Genomic DNA, 18,068 nt, shown 5'->3' with positions numbered 1-18,068 from the left:
AGATGGGGGAAGGAGGCAAAAGGTCTGGAGAAATGTTTGGAATGTGGATGTAATCGTCGTTTCCTCCCATTTGAGACGTCTGACTGTTTGAACACACTAAACCACTTGTTGGACAGCACGTCTGTCACAATAAAACTAAAAAGACTTCCTGAAATGGTTTCACATCAGGTCATCCAGTTTATAGTGACTTTAAAAAAAAAAAAAAAAAAAAAAAAAAAAAACACTTTAAATAGAGCTTAATGAGGTTTTACAATTCTAAAGCTGTTCCTTAGCTCTGTTTGATGTTGTATGTCATTTCATTAAATTTGTCTGAATGTGTCATTGATAAAGTGTCTTTGAATACAACCCAAAGACCAGTTGAACATACAGACTGTTTTTGAATAATCTTGCATTGCACCAGCAGTAAAGGTTTACACACATTTTTAGTAGGTTAATGTGAAGTCTTATAGAAGGCCAAACTGTTAGGCTGCACAAGCTCCATCTGAATGTGGGCTGAGCTGACGTGACGCAACATCGGGAGATGTCAGGAATCTCCGTATGTCACTTGGGGAGTTGACAACTGACCTGCGTCTCTCAGCAAGGTAGGGAGGCAAATGACACATATCATATGCACCGTTGCTTTGCAATGCCACTGCTGAGGAGACAAGTTTCACAAGTTGTCCTGTTTTTTTGTTTGTTTTTTAGCAAGCAGCATGTTGTAAGCAAAAACAAAACGCAGGCTGAATCAAACAAAGTACAGTGAGACAGGGCCGTCTTTGTTCGGCACTCATGTGATTCCCACGTTGACTAAAAAGCCTTCTCTCCCTTTCATCGCTGTGATGTGTCACGGTGCTGCTGGGCAGCATAATCAAGAAAAACAACCGTGAGGAAGGCTCATGCTCGCCTTATAAATTATTAGAATGTAATCATTTAGTGGACTCATAGTCAGGAGAAGCTGCTTTGAGTGACAAACACGTTTGACACAAAATGGCACCTGCAGACCTATGCAGACGTTTATTCTATCATATTACTTTGTATATAGAACATGCATGAAAAAGGACATATTGAACATTGACTTTTTAATAGCTTTATAAAATATTGTTTGGGACTTTTCCTAAAAATATATCTGCTTTGTAATTAACTACACAACGTTCTTCTGCCCTTCTGTTTTGCAGCTCCTAGAGATTGTCAATTCTTTGTTGGATATCATTCAAAATTAATAGATTTGTTGGTCTAACAGGTCAATTATGAGCAAGACATGAGCAGTCAGCAAATCGATGCAGCTAAGTGCCGGTTGCAAGCAGTGCCATTTAAATCAGAGAACGAGCAAGACTCAAAACAAGTCTGCTTCCTCTTTCGATCAGGAAATGAACATGAGACGCAATTTTTTCTTTTTAGTGACAGACTAAAATTTAGCCAAAAATATTTTACCTTCATCAACAAAGGACAGGTGTGAGAAAATAAGGTGTTGAAAATACTCCACTAAATGAAATATGTTTAGAAGTCTAGTTTGCTGTTGATTTTTCACAATGTTTCTCTAAGCCAGTAAAAAATGGTTTACATTCAGAAGTTGATCTTTCTGCCAAGTGACTCACACTGTTGTTTACATCCCTGCACTGCAAAGGCAAGCATCCACTATGCTGAGTGCACTGCAGTGTAGTAAAGGTGTAATTAGAGCATTAAATAAAAGATCAAGACTCTGGCAGGGGGGTCTATTAGGAGAGTTCAGACAGTTCAGTGTATTTCTGGAAAATGGCAAGCGGAACAACACTGATTGAATTTGAGATTAAATTGCCCGAGCTGATAAAGATCAGCAATAAGACAGGCAGGCTAGTGGGAACATGCTGGCTCAGTCTGTGATAGCGAAACGCTTCAGTGTGTTTGTGGTATGTCCCAAACGTTTGCTGACACATCAGGGAGCTGCGGTGTCTGAGGCAGTTAAGCATTATCACACTCTAACAACCTTTAAAGCAAGGGACATTTTTTGGACGCACAATTTCAGTAGAGCAAGAAGCAGTTTTGTAAAGCTAAATAAAGTTTGCGTGTACTTGAACGAAAAAATAATCTCATAAATACAGTGTGAACACTGACTAACAAGAAGGGGTAAAGTGTTGTCAGCAATTTCCCACCTTCAAATGGAGTGTCAGAGCCATAAAAGAGGAGGAAGGCACCTGCGTGTAAGCAGTGGTGTGTAGTTTATAAACTGACGATGACCTCTGCCTCACTTGAAACAACTTCATAAAATGTTGACAACGTCTAATCAAAGAATTGCTGTATTGCTGTGTAAAAGAGAATAGTTTGGGCAATATGCTGCTTTTTTAGATTTGTTTCAAAGGGCACCAGCAGACAAACGCTCCATCTTCTGTGAAGGCGATGATGTAGCAAATAATGAGTGGTAAATTCCTCCTTCCGATCTTTGCACATTTTAAGACATACCAGTCTACGAAGGGCTTCACTTCATGACAGTTTCGAGGTCGTCAGTTTAAAGGTAATGGATGTTTGGCTTTTATAGCTGTCAATGACGGTGAATTAAGGACACTGCAATTCATACTAAAACAGATATTTTAATTCTATAGCTATCAGTGGAAGTGAATAACAACTGTAAGGCATATTAACCCATTTAATTAATTTATATCCAGGGGTGAAAGTGGCTAGAATTTCTTGCCGGAAATCCCCTACGTGAAGGTCGCCACGGAGCCAGAAATTGTATTTATTTTATTTTTAAATTTTTTTTTTTTTTTTTTGGGGGGGGGGGGGGGGGTGGGGGCAAACCTCTTTACTGAAATGCAAAGAACACTGTTTGAGCACCGTTATTTCTATAACTAAAGTTGCACCGATACCGATACCAGTATCGGCAGGGGGCGCCGATCCGGCCCAAATTGGTGGTATCGGTATCGACGAGTACCAACATTTAGGGCGCCGATACCATGTACTGGCATCATTTGAACGCTAATATACTGTCTTCCCCACGTGAGCTAACTACCCAAATCATTACATCTGTATGTCTTTGTCTCGAAATTACCACACGAAATTTACACCTTCGTCTTCATTATTTCGGATGTACACTACAACGCATATCCACAATGTAACACTGGTCATTTAACATGGTACTCACAAACGATTAGCATGCGTAAGCTAACGCTTACTGTTGTACAGCCGAAGGGATCAGAAAGGTTAAGACCGTGGGAGACTCAGCAAACTCATGGTTTCATGATGAACAATGAGTGGCAAATTAAGAGCGCTGTACTTCAAACTCGTCCTGTTTATGAAAGTCGATTGTCATATTATGCTGGTGTTGTGCAGTAATGAGCAGAAGTGACTTCTGTGGCCAGAAAACACTCAAGCGGCGCAGCGCGCACACTAGATATCATCAAATAGCAATCTAGATGTCCTATGTTAGATCCCATGCCAACTCTCGCGCGCACACACTAGATATAATCAAATAGCAACCTAGATGTACTACATTAGATCCCATGCCGTTAGCTGCGTGAGCCCAGAGCGACGCGTAGTCCATAGACTACATTGATTAAATAGAAACCGCCATGACTGAATGGAAGTTAAGAAGGCCAAATCAACCCATACCAGTGACTATAGATAATGCTGCAAATACTGTTAATTCAGTACATGTTACAGATGGACTCAGACCACAAATAGGATGTTAAAAATATCTGCTAGGAGAGCTGCAGCAATCAACAGTGTGACCCACTTTACAAACAGTAAAGATTGTTCTCAGCACTTATATACAAAATTTATTCAGATCAGTAAGAAGTAAGCACATAAATATTATCCACTAAAATGCTTGTTTATATGCTGGCACTGTTATTTTTGCTTGTTAGCAAAAAAACCAAAAAAAATTAATAATAATAATAATAACAGTTGTATTTTCTGTTTCAGAGCATTAAATGTATTGAATTGTATCGAAAATCGTACTGAACCGTGACTTAACTGTATCGTTGCATCCGTTATACGCACACACACACACACATATATATATATATATATATACATGTTTTTTTTTTTGTTTTTGTTTTTTGCAAACAGAGTGGTATTGGAATGGTATCGGTATCGGCCGATACTGCACAGTCAGGTATCTGTATCGGTATCGGGCCCAAAAAATGGTATCGGTGCAACACTATCTATAACACATACAAAAACTATTTTTTCAATGATTTGCAAAATAAAAGCGAACAAAAATAGCAATAACCCCAACCTCAATCTCCTAATTTTTATTTTCCCTTATTTCCACACATACTAAAGGCCAAATTTAAATTGAAGTAAATTTAAACATTTACTTTTTTTTTTTTTTTTTTTTTTTTTTTTTTAACAATAAAGACATAAGGAACATACATTCAAAAAATAATTACAAATGACTTATATTATGCAGAGTGAAATTTATATTTTCAAGATCGCACAAACATACTTTTTTTTTTTATCATAAGGAAATGAATAAGTGGCCTAAGATAAATTAACAAATATAAGTCCAAAGTGCACATTGACAGCTAATATGTTCTGAACCTCCCCATCGGAGCAAATAAAACTAAATACGATAAATAAGCCTCAACTCTTTCGTTGCTCTTAAAGATTTGATCCATTTTATGTTGCATTGCCTTTTTTTGTCGCATCAATTAAACAACCTTTTTTTTTTTTTTTTCTTCTTTTTTGCTGTTCCAGAAAATATGCACATTTGAACCAATCAGAGCTAACTATCTCTGTTGATCACATGTCAGTATGTCAGCCAATTGAACGGATAAATGGGTCCAGGCGTTTTGCTTTGGTGCGTGCATTCGCACATTGACCTGACTCATCATCGTCAGACTCAGATAACTGCAGCAGCTGGGGAAACCTCCATGCCGGCTGTGGAATAAAATAAATAATAAACATTGGTGGAAACGGATTACGCTACACAAGTACTTTATTATGCTTGTTGTTAACAGTTGTGTATGTATGTATGTAAATCTGATGTTGTTGGATTGTTTTCTTCTTGGAGATGAAAGGCATGTGTGGCAGCTTAGCATTTTTATTTATTTTTTTTACATAGTGTTTTGAGAGTTGCAGTCATATTTTCGGAATCAAAGCACCGTGTACCAGAACTGCGTTCCGGCCCTGAATCTTATACCGGGACTGCGTTCCGGCCCTGAATCTTATACCGGGACTGCGTTCCGGCCCTGAATCTTATACCGGGACTGCGTTCCTGAACATTCTGGCTCACTTTCACCCCTGTTTATATCTGATGCTCACGTGTTTCTCTCTGTGCTCTAAAAAAGTAAAAACACTTCTAAATAAAATTTAAAAATATATATACCGCAACTTTGGGGGGGGGGGTCATGATGTCATGCATTTGTGTTAAAAAGAACAAAGAATTCATTATTTCATAAGTTAGTTAAAAATGTATAAGTTAGTTAAATGTAAAAATTGTTGTGGAAAGGTTTCATCTGTAAAAAAACATTGGGAATGAGACCTCTCCCCGTCTAACGAACGTGGATTTCTGCTTAAGGCAAGATCATCTTTCCCAATTAGCTATCTTTGATGCTATCCTTTTTTTCCCCCTTTATACACGCTTGTTTCTCATTCAGCGGCTGTGAAACCTCGACGAAGTTGCTCAGCCAGCTAATCCTAGGCTAACATTCGTCTTTGTAAGTTTTTAGTTCGTTTGTATATTGAATTTGAAAGGAAAATGTGTGTTTTGTTTTTGGCAAACTTTTTCATGGTGCTAACCTGTTGAACCTACTCACACGAGGAAAAATACAATCGTACAACGTTTTAAATGTAATCATTTTGTATATTTCACTTGCCACGATTTGAGAGCTCAATAAATTGAAGAAAGGTACGCCTTGTGTTTGGGGTGTTTGTTTTTGGGTTGGCTGGCTGTTTAGCAGAATGGCGTAACTGACACACACGACAACAAACAGCGGAAGGGGTGCCCCTTCTGGCTGCATTTTTGGCACATGAAAAATAGCAAATACCTTGCTACGGTATGACGGAAAATTTTAGTTGTTTTGAAACTGCGACGTTTTCACACCACGGTAAACCCTGAAACCGGTAACCGGCTCATGCCTATTTACAACAAAGACAAACATGGCTCAAGATAAATAAAAGGTAGGAAAGTAGTATACAATGACATTAAGAAAAAAAAAGAAAACAAAAACAGCGCATCGCGATAAAAGTCAGATGACAAATAAAACAATAAAACAGATAAAATCCGAAAACATTAAAAACCCTGAAGAAATAAAACCAGGCTACCCTAATCTGGGAGAAAAGGAGAGTCTAAAAAGGCGCATTTTTAACAGAGACTTAAAAAGACCTAGATCCATTGTGGTGCGGATTTCAGGAGAAGGCTATTTCACAACCTGGGGGCAGCAACCGCAAAAGATCGGTCTCCCCACTGTTTTAAGTTTCGACCTCGGAAGTTGCAAAAGAAGCTGGCCGGTAGAACGAAGAGTCCTGCCACTGCCAGATTTACCGAGGGTTAAATTTTCCGATAAATAAGAAGGAGCCTGGCCATTAATAGAATTAAAAACAAACAGTAAAAGTTTGTCTATCAATTCTAAAAAGGACTGGAAGCCAGTGGAGTGATGATAGCACGGGGGTAATACTGTATGTTCACATCTAGGTGTACCTGTTAAAAATCGAGCAGCAACATTTTGAACAAGTTGCAGACGAGAAATTGAGGACTTGGGGAGACCAACATAAAGTGGATTGCAATAGTCCATCCTTAAGCTTATAAAAGAGTGAACTGCTTTATCAAGGTCGTGATGACTAAGAAAAGGCTTCACTTTGGCCAAGAGACGGAGCTGGAGAAAACTTGCTCTTACAGCAGAACTAATCTGTTTTTCAAAGTTGAGCCTGCTATTGAATATCACTCCGAGATTTTTAACGCGCGTCTTAAAAATGGGAGCCGCAAGCTCCCCACACTAGCGTTGCGAGATCGACATAATGGGCACCCCTTGATATTTCTTTCTCCAAAAAATTGATGGTTGCAAGTCGACACGTGCATCTGCAGGTTCGATAAGAAAAAAAAAAATCACGATGTACCAAAGGTTATATATATTCATTCATTCAATTTCTCTATGCCGCTGACCCTCACGAGGGTCGTGGAGGTGCTGGAGCCTATTCCAGCTAACTACACGCAGTAGACAGGGTAAACTCTGAATTGTTTGCCAGCCAATCGCAGGGCACAATGAGACACACAGCCATTCCCGCGCACACTCATATCTACGAACAATTTGGAGTGTTCAATCAGCCTACCACGCATGTTTTTGGTGGGATGTGGGAGGAAACCGGAGTCCCTGGAGAAATCCCACGCAATCAGAGGGAGAACATGCAAACTCCATCTCAGTACTGTGAGGCGGTGCTAATCACTCGGCCACAGTGCCGCCAGTTATAGATATTAGCGCGCTTATTTACACATATTCATTTTGATTTTTTTTTTACAAGTTTGATTTAAAATAAATTAATTAATTAATTAATCTAAAAAATTAATTAATTTTTTAAAAAAGGTTCATTAAGACATTTTTTAAATTTTGGGATTCTCTGACAACTGCATCATGTTGCGGGTCTTTATTGGTTAAGGTTTTAATCATTAGGAATTAAATATTTTTCTTTCATCACAATTGGTTTGATTGGATTGTGAAAAAGTTCCCTTTTTTTGGTCACCCTGCATAATGGGCCTAGAAGTATTTTTCATATAATAGGTATTTGCTGTGCTATAAATGTTGTCTTCCAACAAAAAAGGTGGGACTGGGGGTAGGGTGTCAGAGGCTAAGTCCAGTTGTTTTATTTTATAGCCAATGTCATGTGTTCATAATATTCCACTCCCACCCTAACAGTGAATGAATGTATAATATAGCATAGTTGCCGACTAAACAACAACTGAAGACATGTTATGTTGACAAATGGCAATTGTTCCATTATTTTGACTTCAACTGCTTGTTCCATTTTAAGACACAAGCCCTTTTTTTGTTTTTATATCAACACATTGCTTCTGTAGCCCACACAGCCCATGAACAAGTCCAAATTGCCCCGAAACAACATATGGGAGTTTGGTTATTTAGGGTAAAAATAAAAAATGAATAGAGTAACTGCAGAAATGGCTACTCTCTTCCACTCACCCATAGCAGTGTCTTGAGGCAATGTTCTAAATATTCCTTGCAAAACCTCAGCTAACTTGTGTTTGAAACCAGATTGGAAAAAAAAACAAAGCAGATAACTGGATTTCTGTATAAGTAAAGAAGATGTGAAGATACAGAATTGATGGGTAGAGTAGTAAGGCTGAGTGACCAGCACTGGAATACTAGAGCGGCACTATTTTACTTTGACCAAAATGATATGTTAATCCATCCAATATTTGGGTCATGGATGGGCTAGAACATTTACCAACCAATTATATTTGGGGTTTACACTGCATGGTATCAACTTGGCTTTTTTTCTTGGTTTGTAGTGTGAGAAACAGTAAAAAAAAAAAAAAAACAAAAACATGCAGAATTGAACACATCAGATAGAATGAGACACATTAAAAAGCAACTTTGTCATGGAAAGAGATTTACAAAAAGATGCTGTGGAGTAAAATACTATAATCTGGAGAGATGTGGCACAGTAAAACAATGTGCAAAGTAACCCCGTATTTTTTTATAATTTGTTATAGTTTTCTATGCATCTTCAAATCTTTATTTTTAAGAACACAGTAATGACTAATGCATTTAACGACTCACACAAAAAATGGTTTACCTGTATGGTATCGTTTTGATTTGGTACTGTAATACCGTTTCCAGATGCAGCGGCATGAGTAGCAACGTACAGTTTAAATTAAGTTTATTGCAGTCTGGGATTTTACCATTTTGAAATTGAAACAACTATGAAAACTTACGTCTGTGCATACCTGACTGTTTGCTTTATGCTGCGAGGAAGTTCCGGGGATGTTGAGCGAGTGGCTCCTGGTGACAGCAGCCCCAGTGGACGCCCTCCGAGCTTGCGATCGGGCCGACCCTGATGTAAGCGGGGGGCTGCTTTTACTACTTTTACCTTCGGTTTCCAACACTGCATCCCAGGGGTCCCGCGCAGAAAGCCCCTGAGCCACCTCCGGATCGTCTCCCGGCGACGTGCCTGCTTCCTCGCTGTCGGCTTTACGTTTAGTCAGCGGGTCAAGATCCAGCCACTCGAAGCGGCTGATGCACGCAGATTCCGTCGCCACTGGCTGTTGGGTCACCGGGTTGGGTGCCAGGGAGGCAGAACACGCCGAACCGGAATCTATGTCAATGCAGGCCGACTTGCCGTTTTTCAAGTATTCCGAGGTGCTGGCAATCTTATCAAAGAGCTTAGCCATCTCAGGGTCCACCGTAGGTGGTGGAGGGAACACCATGGTGGTGGCGGCGGTAACGGCAGGTTGGATGGGAGAGAAGGCTAAGAATGATGGCTGCTGAGCAGAAAGCGCCATGAAGGGCGATATGGTTGGAGTGAAGCCATTCGGAAATGTCCCTGGTTTGGGGAAAGGAGCGGAAGGGAACAGCGGTGGCGGTTGATGAGTGGGCGTAGACCCGGTGGAGCTCGATGGAGTGGACAGGATGGGTGTCCATTGAGAACCTTGGAAAGGAGATGAGCTACATGTATTGCCGCCAGGGTAGGAGGCACTGAGGTTAAAGCCCAGCAGCGATGAAGGGCGAGATACTTTGCTGTTGGCCCCAAAGTTTTCATCCAGGAGGAGCTTTTCCAACTCTTCATTGGTCAACTTGTCCACATCGATGTCCCTGAACTTATTGGCCTCTGGTTGCTTCTTGGTCTCAGGGAACACAATGAGGTCCTTTTCTGGTCTCTTGGTGGCAGGCGAACGTTGAGAAGCAACAAATGCAGCAGTAACTTTAGCTGTCTTGGATTTGTTTGACTTGGGTGAAGACGCCCCAGTGGGAGATGAGGAAAGAGTGTGTCTTTTGTCCCTCTGGAGCTTTGCTAAAGCCTCCTCTTCCATGCGGAGGGCTTCCTCTTTACCCACAAGCCCCTTTGGCTGGGGGACATCCAGATTAAACCCATTACCTCTCGATATCTGGGCCATGGTGTCAACTGGGAGGGGCCATGAGCATAACAGCTTCTCACATCGGGACTGCGAAGCCAAGCCTCATACGCCTGCAAAGAGGGATAAAATTAAAATTTACACATAACAAAAGTGTAACTCAGTGGTTTTCAAAGCATTTACATCACATATGCTCCCATAATACTTAAACTTCCAAGTGCCACGTTATATGTTATTTAATATATTGCAAAATGTTTAAAAAAAACTTTAAATGGACTGAACACAAACGATCAAACACCTGAAACATACTTAGATGGTCATTCTTTTGCACGCAACTAGCAGGAATTACACTTTATTGATTAACATCGTCAAAATATGTGTAATCATGCATAACAACCAAAACTGCAACAACAATTAGAAAAGCATTATAGAAGGAGACATATTTATTATTTGCATTTTTTTCTGTAAATAGCCTGTTTTGAGGTGAGACAGTGGATACCATGCTGGGGCGGAGCTAGAAGGTTGCCATGAAGCAAGCAGCTGAACTAACTTCCTACATGTCACAAGCATCCTATATCAAACATTTACACAAGGTGTTTTTACAATGCAGCCTCATTTACGGTAGATGTGTACAATGAGATAAGAATATTGGGTTTGTTAAGTGTGTGTTGTGGAAATAGTCATAATTTGCGTTTTCCTTTAAAAATGGTCAACTTTTTATCAAATCAATCATGACATCTTTTTTCTCACAGCTCCATGACTGGGATAACGGTTAGGAAAAGCCGAGTAAACATCTTCCCTGAACACTTCAACCAGATAGCGTTGCTAAAAATGACTGTGCACTCCTCAAAGCTGCCATTCATCTAGTCACCTCAGGGTTGAGCAAGTTCCTTCTCTCGCCATGCACTCCAGAGCAACACCCCTCTCCCCCACTACTCCCCTCCCATTGTGGCGGAGGAGGCTGGCTAGGGCCAGAGCTTGCCTAACACCATTGTGCGGTTCAAGAATTTGGCATACTAAGCAACCTGAGGGGTCTCTCGCTCTGACTCAATCTCACACTCCCCCGATGCCTTTGGCTGGCCCTCACACTCTCAGCAACAAGTTTATGTTATCAGCTGCACTAACACCAGCGGGCAGTGACAACAAACCTAAGAAAGTAGAGTGTCATCATAATTTGCCCTCAAAACCTATGTTACTGAACACTGGGGTAAACCATTGTAATAAAATGAAATAAGAGTGGGCTCTAGGTTCAGATGTGGAACCGTGATCATGCATTAAGCCAAAGTCAAAGGACTCAGTCACCCTACCCCCCTCCCCCGCGAAAAAATTGAGTGATTTCAGAATTTGTTTACATCATCAGATCCCAGTTCCAAAGTAGCATTATCTGCATTCCTTACAATGATATGCTGTCGCATCTCAACTTAGTGTTGTTACTGTTCATGGTTTATCCACAAAACTCAATCCTGAACAACCACTGAAACTATGCTGAGATGACAAAATGCTAAACGATCCCAATTCTAGATCCGCGTACGCACCAAATCAAATAGATCCGTATATGGCAGCGGGATATATGAAAGGGAAGAGAGAAGCCAAGCTGAGCCAAGACAAACCCCAGAACTGAGTAGTTTCAATTGCATTGAGAAAAAAGTGGATGGCGGTATGGCGCTTCAAGACATTTAAACAACATTGGAGCCGTCAGTCGCTGTGCTGTTTAAGTATTCAAGAGGCAGTCAAGAATGCTCACTAGAGTGGAAACAAATGAAGAATGCAAGCAGAGGTCACTGAAAAAACTCTTGGAAGCTCCTGGTTCATTCACTTCCTCCATGAATTGACAAAATCACACACAAGTGTTTTTGTTGCGGCTGTTGCTTTCCAATCCACGTTCAAAACTGCCAATGTTAGCAATCTGTTGGCTCAAAGTGCAAGGAGAGCATCTTAAAAATGGAAAATATGTAACCGGGGTATAGACTTGGGAATATATGACAAAAGCAATACTTATCGACAATACTTATCAAGTAAGCCTAAACATTTAAAGTAAAAACAATTCGATGAAACAGTAAACCTTCACTACTTTCAAAATGTCATGTACAACATGAATATAAACATTGACCAGAAAAAAAACATTGTTTTCTGCTCCCTGTGTAAGACTGAAAATAGCCAATCAGACAAACAGGCAAGGTTTCTTGAGAGGTTGAAGTCAGGGTGGAAACCTCCTCAAGATGATGCAGAGAAACATCTGGATCACAATTGGTGGATCAGCTAATAATAGCTAGCTGCTCAACATCCCAATTTAAGATAAACAGTATTGGTAATACACAATAAGTATTTATTAAAATGATTATAAATGTAGTAGGATGCAACAATGCAGCATTGCTTAGTCAATAATGTAAGAAAGCTTGCCTGGCACGGCCAGACTGTTCTTCCTGTATTTTTCAAACACTGAGAGAAAAGTCTGGGACCCAGCCCATTAACGGCCTCTCGAGCAGGTAAAAAAATCAATCGACAAATCAGATTCGTTTATTTGCGTGACATGTTCTCAACGAGCAACAACACTCTTGCGCGTCGGGAGTCGTCTCCACAACAACACAGATGGTGAACAGGAGAGCCGAGAATATGTACCAATCCACGGTAAAATCAGTTTTAAATTACCAAAAACACATCGACACGAGTCATTGACAACAGTCTGTCTCGCGCTAGCCATGTTGAATAAACTCCGCTCTCCTCGTATGTTTCCTTTCGCGTGCAAGTCCCTCGTCCTGCCCTCGTCGTTTTACTAACGTCACGTCTGCCCGTCGCTGATTGGTCCACTCCGCTGTCTGTTTGCTGTGGCTTGCTCCGCCCTGGAAATTGTATCCGCTGAATGGTGACCAGACTCAATAGCTGGAACAGCGGTGAGTCTGGTGTGCCAGGCAATAAGAAAGCAGCTAACACAGTGGTTCTTTACCTGGTTTCGATTGAAACCCAGGGGTTAGTTGAGTAAGTTTAAGGGGTTTGGCGAAGGTAAAGAAATGCACAGCCCTATTTTCTTTCTGATAAAATCTTGGCAAAGTGGCTTTTTAGACCACTTTTGGATTGGTTTGCTCCCAATTTACAGGCTTAATCTATTTCTTTTAACTGCTAGTCCTCGATCTGATGGGAGGAAGAACTGGTTTGCTCAGTGGAAGGTTGACCCGCAATTGGTATGAGGGAATACAACAGACCAATGGGCAGCGTGGTCTCAAATTTTGACCCGTTTCTAAAACATGCTGTCAAAATTAGAAGAATCTTGAACAGGAATTTGCTGAATTATATGCCATCTTAGATATATCGGTTTTGAATTAGAACACAAAAAGGCTTTATTATCTAATTCCGAAGGGTTCGGTGAATCCACATGTGAAACTTGTGGGGTTCGTTACCTTGAGCAAGGTTAAGAACCACTGGGCTAACAGGAATGTAGTAGTCTAATGATCGTATTATTATTGTGTTATATTCAGGGGTGCACATAAGTGGTCCGCATGCGCGCATGCGTACTGGACGTAGACAAACGTGCTGGCCCTCAACGGCTTCCATACGCTTTTGCGTACCGATGGCTGACCACTGTATTTGCAGCGGACACGAGAAAATCACTTCTCAAAATGTCAAAGAGGCAGGCCCCACTGAGTAATTATTTCCGTGTTCCCCCACCCCCGTCAAAAGACAGACAGACGACAGAGACGTCACCGGAGCTACCTAAAAAAAAGGACTTTTGCTGAAAAGTGGCTGCAGGAGGTACCATGGCTAGAAGCAAATGATGCTCGCACGGAAATGTAGTACTAAATTTGCCATGAGAATCCCAATGTCGCTGATAAGAGCAGCGCATTTTATGGAGGGTAGGGTGACCATATTTTGATTTCTAAAAAAGAGGACACTCAGCCCAGCCTCGGCCCGGCCTCAAGATACTTGAATTTTACTCGAAGTTCACTCAAAGATGCCTATATCACTTTAATATATTTAAAGTGTGCCCCTCACTCTGGATGGAAAAATGCAGTTTGAAAAAAAATAAATAATGACTTTAAAAAAAAAAAAAATATATATATATATATATATATATATATATATATATATATATATATATATATATATATATATATATATATATATATATAATGCAGACCCATAGAAATGTAGTCCAGTCAATACACATACACACAGTAGGCTATGTGCCAACTAAACATTTTTATAAATTACTATCACAACAATTGTCCTTGACAAATTGTTATTCCCATTCAATTGATGTTCTCATTCAATGTTCTAGATTGCACACAAACAAAAACCGAAATAAACTGACAAACTATTCAATCTGCATGTTTCCAAACGTAGCAGTTCAAAACTACGTTTCCCATAATGCCTAGCGCGGTTTAGCTTACTGATAGCTAGCTGAGGCAAAAATCAAACTTTGCTATAAAAGTTTACAATCATCGGCAGCGCGCCGATGCGACACCAAATGGGATTTTACAGTCAAAGCTCCAACAGAAGTCAACAGTTGCCATTATACACGTATTTATCATTAAAAAAAAAAAAAAATTCAGGCATTGTGGCCAAATCGTCAACCCAGTAGATGGCGGTAATGCCTCATGATAGGGGTAAACTGCCAACAAAAACAAGAAGAACTACTACTTCCCTCCATTCTCGTAGGAGCCATGTCAACTGCTGCCACCCAGCGGTCGGAGGGATTCTCTTCAAATTGGTCCCGTGAAAAATCATAAAAACCGGACATTTTTATGAATTTATAAAACCCGCCCGGACCACGAGGACACTACGTGAAAGCAGGACTTGTCCGGGCAAAAGAGGACGTTTGGTCACCCTAATGTAGGGTCAAAGAATTTCAGCCATCCAAACTTTGAAAAGCACAAAAAAAGAGCATGTGGCAATTAAGCAAACTATCGATGTCAGACAAGACCCCACTCGCCCTATGGAGAAGTGGCGGAATAAAGTTAATGGAGAAAAGCGCCACACACTGACAAACGTGTTTTTGCTCGCATTTTACAAAGCTAAACATGCACGTTCAATGAGCTCTTATGAGGAGGACGTTCCACTTTTACAAAGGCTTGGAGTTAATGTGGGAGGCGCATAATGCCCTTTATTTTGAATTAGTGCTTTTATGTTTATTTCTTTACATTTCACTTCAAAGTAATGGCAATTTTGTTGTGCCAGTTGATAATCAAGCATTAATTGTTAATATATTTTTTTAAAGGTAATTGGCTCTAAGTAAAGCTTGTCATAATTTTATCGCATCAGGCGGGTCGGCTCTCAAGCTCAATGAGGATCAAGTCACATCTCCAGGTCCTCCTCTGAGAACCTGGGCAAAAAAAAAAAGTGCACCCTTGGTTATATTACAACGTTTTGGGTATGCGTAGAGATTCAATTCTTTGAAAGGACAATTTAAAACATTTTTAGTATGGCTGAGGGGATTGCCAACTATTGATCAAGTATTGCTTTTAACAGCAAGTCATGGTTTCTAAAAACAAACGTATCAGACAAAACGATTATCAGATGAAGAAAATAAATTTCAAGTTAATAATATCCCCAAATTCCAAACTAACGTTACATATTCATTGTAAGGACTTAGCAATAGTAACTGAACATGTCAGATGTTGTTGATAGTGTATTAATTTCACTTATCACACATGCATAATATCATTGCTGACAAATTTAAAGTGGATGTAAGCTAGTTTGGCAGGTAAATTATGAGCACCTGTTTCGTCCGGTTTGGTTCATTCTTTGTGCAAATTCCTAACTTCTGGACGAGCGGTTAGCGTAATACTAAAACAAAAATCAAGTTCACGAACATCCATTTTTAATATGCCGGTGAGTCTTACTAATGTCAACACTCGAAACTTCTTGAGTTGGCAGCTAAGTTAGCTGCTAACTAAATAAAGAGGGAAAAAGACACGTTCAATTGCCATTTGAACACACGGTAGTTGCATTTAGTTAACGTTGACGTTGTTAGAACAACGAGATAGCTATCTTAAGTTTTATTTAACGATTTTACAAGTAGTAGCGAATCAAGAGCTTAGATTCCACAACAAGGAAGAAAAGCAGGTTTTTGTCAGACGGAACACAGCCGATTTCGATCTGGAGAAGGCACCGCAGATTCAAAACGACGGCAAGTAAACAAAAAAGTTTCGGCACGCAGACATTTTACTGAGGGGGAAATATCACTTTCTCACCTTTTAGCGGTGCGGTGTTTGGAGCCATTTTTGTCCCGCAGCTGCATTTTTTTCCATCTACTTTGCACAGCGGAGACGTCAGTTCCTGTGGAGGTTGGACGAGATGTTTTTTTTTTTTTTTTTTTTTTTTTTTGGCTGGACTTGAGTATGGAGGGTTAACCGACCTCGGTGGCGTTGCCATGAGAGAGGGAAGCGGCGCCCCCGTGTGGACAAATTAAAACACAACTTGACCGTGACGTTGATAAACGTCATAGACGCTCTTTTTTTAAAAAAAATGCTGTGAGATCATTTCATCAATTAAATTTTACCTTCAGTCATATGAATTATTATTATCTTATGATAAGAAATACAATAAGAAAGCAAGTACTGTATCCCCACAAAGACCTGGCGTCCACATACGTGGAACACATTTTGGGTCATGTGAATATCGTGGCCTACTTTACCCAAAATATGATGTCCATAAATGTATACATTTGTGCGTCTATAGACGCCAGGTCTCAATTAGAGAGAGAGACAGCAAGAGAGAATGCAAGAGAGAAAGAGAGGGAGAGGGGGGGCGCTTATGATTAATCATCATTTTTGTATGGTATTCACTATACACCGTGTTGGCCCGAATATAAGACGGCCCTGATTATAAGACGACCCCTTCTTTTGAAAAAAGACTTTTTGAACACCAAATTAATTTTTATACAGAAATTTACCAAAAAAATAGATGATTACAGTACATCTGAAACAAATAATTATAACAATATATTTGAGAGAAAAAGCAAAAAAGCATGTTATTTTGCCTCATTCAAATCTTAATATCTGAACATTTAAATATGTAAACTAAAGTGCAATAACATTCGAAAATGAATGGCTTCTGGTTTTTGAAATGTAAATAAACCAATCTATTGTGATAAAACAACAAAATTGCAATAACTGCATTAACCATCAAAGGTCGATCTGTAACTGTCGTTTTGAAACAAATCTGAATAAGGAAAAACATTGCAATAAAATAATGCAAACCAGTTAAACTTGAGAGTAGCTGAGATCTGTCATGACAGAACATTACTCCTCAAGTTCAGCATTCGTTTCAATGATATCTGGCGCGAATGGGTATAATGTCTAGACCCCGAATATAAGACGACTCCCACTTTTTCAGTCTTATTTCAATGCAAAAAACACCGTCTTATATTTGGGCCAATACGGTACTGTGGCCTATACTACGAAGCCGGTTTTCTGGCTTAGCAGGGTAACTTCGAGAGTAACTTTATCACGTGCAACGTAAGTTCGCGGCTATGCGAGACTACGAAAGGTGGATATGTTGGAACCGAGAAGTGTTGCCATGGCAACACACGCCACACGCCAAACCTGGTCGTGTCAGAGTTAGATCTTGCTTAACATCATGATTCCAATTAACCACGCTCTATTTAAACAGCACTCCTCCGCGGACGTGTCCTCCTGACAATGACAGCGTACTTGGACGACCCATACGACATTGGCGCGCGGATTGTGAGGGGCTCTCTCCGGAGGGCACGGGTATTTCGGGACCGCCAGAATCCGCTGGCGTACCCGGAAGATGTTCTCCACGAAAGATATAGATTTTCAGCTGAGGGAATTCTTTACCTGTGCCAACTGATCTAGGCAGACGTCACTAATGTAACCCGCCGAGTCAGGCCCTCACAACCGCGCAGATTGTGTGTGCCTGTCCGTGCGCTCTTTCGCCAGGGACAATATATGTATTCCATCGGTGATGCTGAATATCTGCGTAAGAACACTGTATGCCGTGCGATTCGGAGTGGGGTATGGAAACGCTTCAAATTGATGCATTTATGATAATCATAGAAATATGTAGACTATTTAAACATTGAGAAAACTTGCGTTTTTTTCTGCCAACTCGAGGAGATTAAATTAAATGT

At 40.3% G+C, this 18,068-nt stretch overlaps 1 protein-coding gene across 1 annotated transcript in view; it reads right to left on the bottom strand.

Annotated features, from left to right (window-relative positions):
- The window catches only part of pik3c2a (phosphatidylinositol-4-phosphate 3-kinase, catalytic subunit type 2 alpha), a 51,454-nt gene extending 35,165 nt beyond the window's left edge, over positions 1-16,289 (bottom strand). The window contains exons 1-2 of the mRNA XM_057836359.1: positions 16,168-16,289; positions 8,855-10,092 (exon numbers count right to left, since the gene is read on the bottom strand). Coding sequence (XP_057692342.1) covers positions 8,855-10,021 — 1,167 coding nt within the window. The 5' untranslated portion in view covers positions 10,022-10,092; positions 16,168-16,289. The remainder of the gene's footprint in view (positions 1-8,854; positions 10,093-16,167) is intronic.
- Positions 16,290-18,068: the final 1,779 nt, after the last annotated feature.

Source organism: Corythoichthys intestinalis, chromosome 5, assembly GCF_030265065.1.
Source record: "Corythoichthys intestinalis isolate RoL2023-P3 chromosome 5, ASM3026506v1, whole genome shotgun sequence".
Lineage (NCBI taxonomy): Eukaryota > Metazoa > Chordata > Actinopteri > Syngnathiformes > Syngnathidae > Corythoichthys > Corythoichthys intestinalis.
Note: the sequence above shows the minus strand (reverse complement) of the source record. Positions and strands in the feature narration are given on the sequence as shown.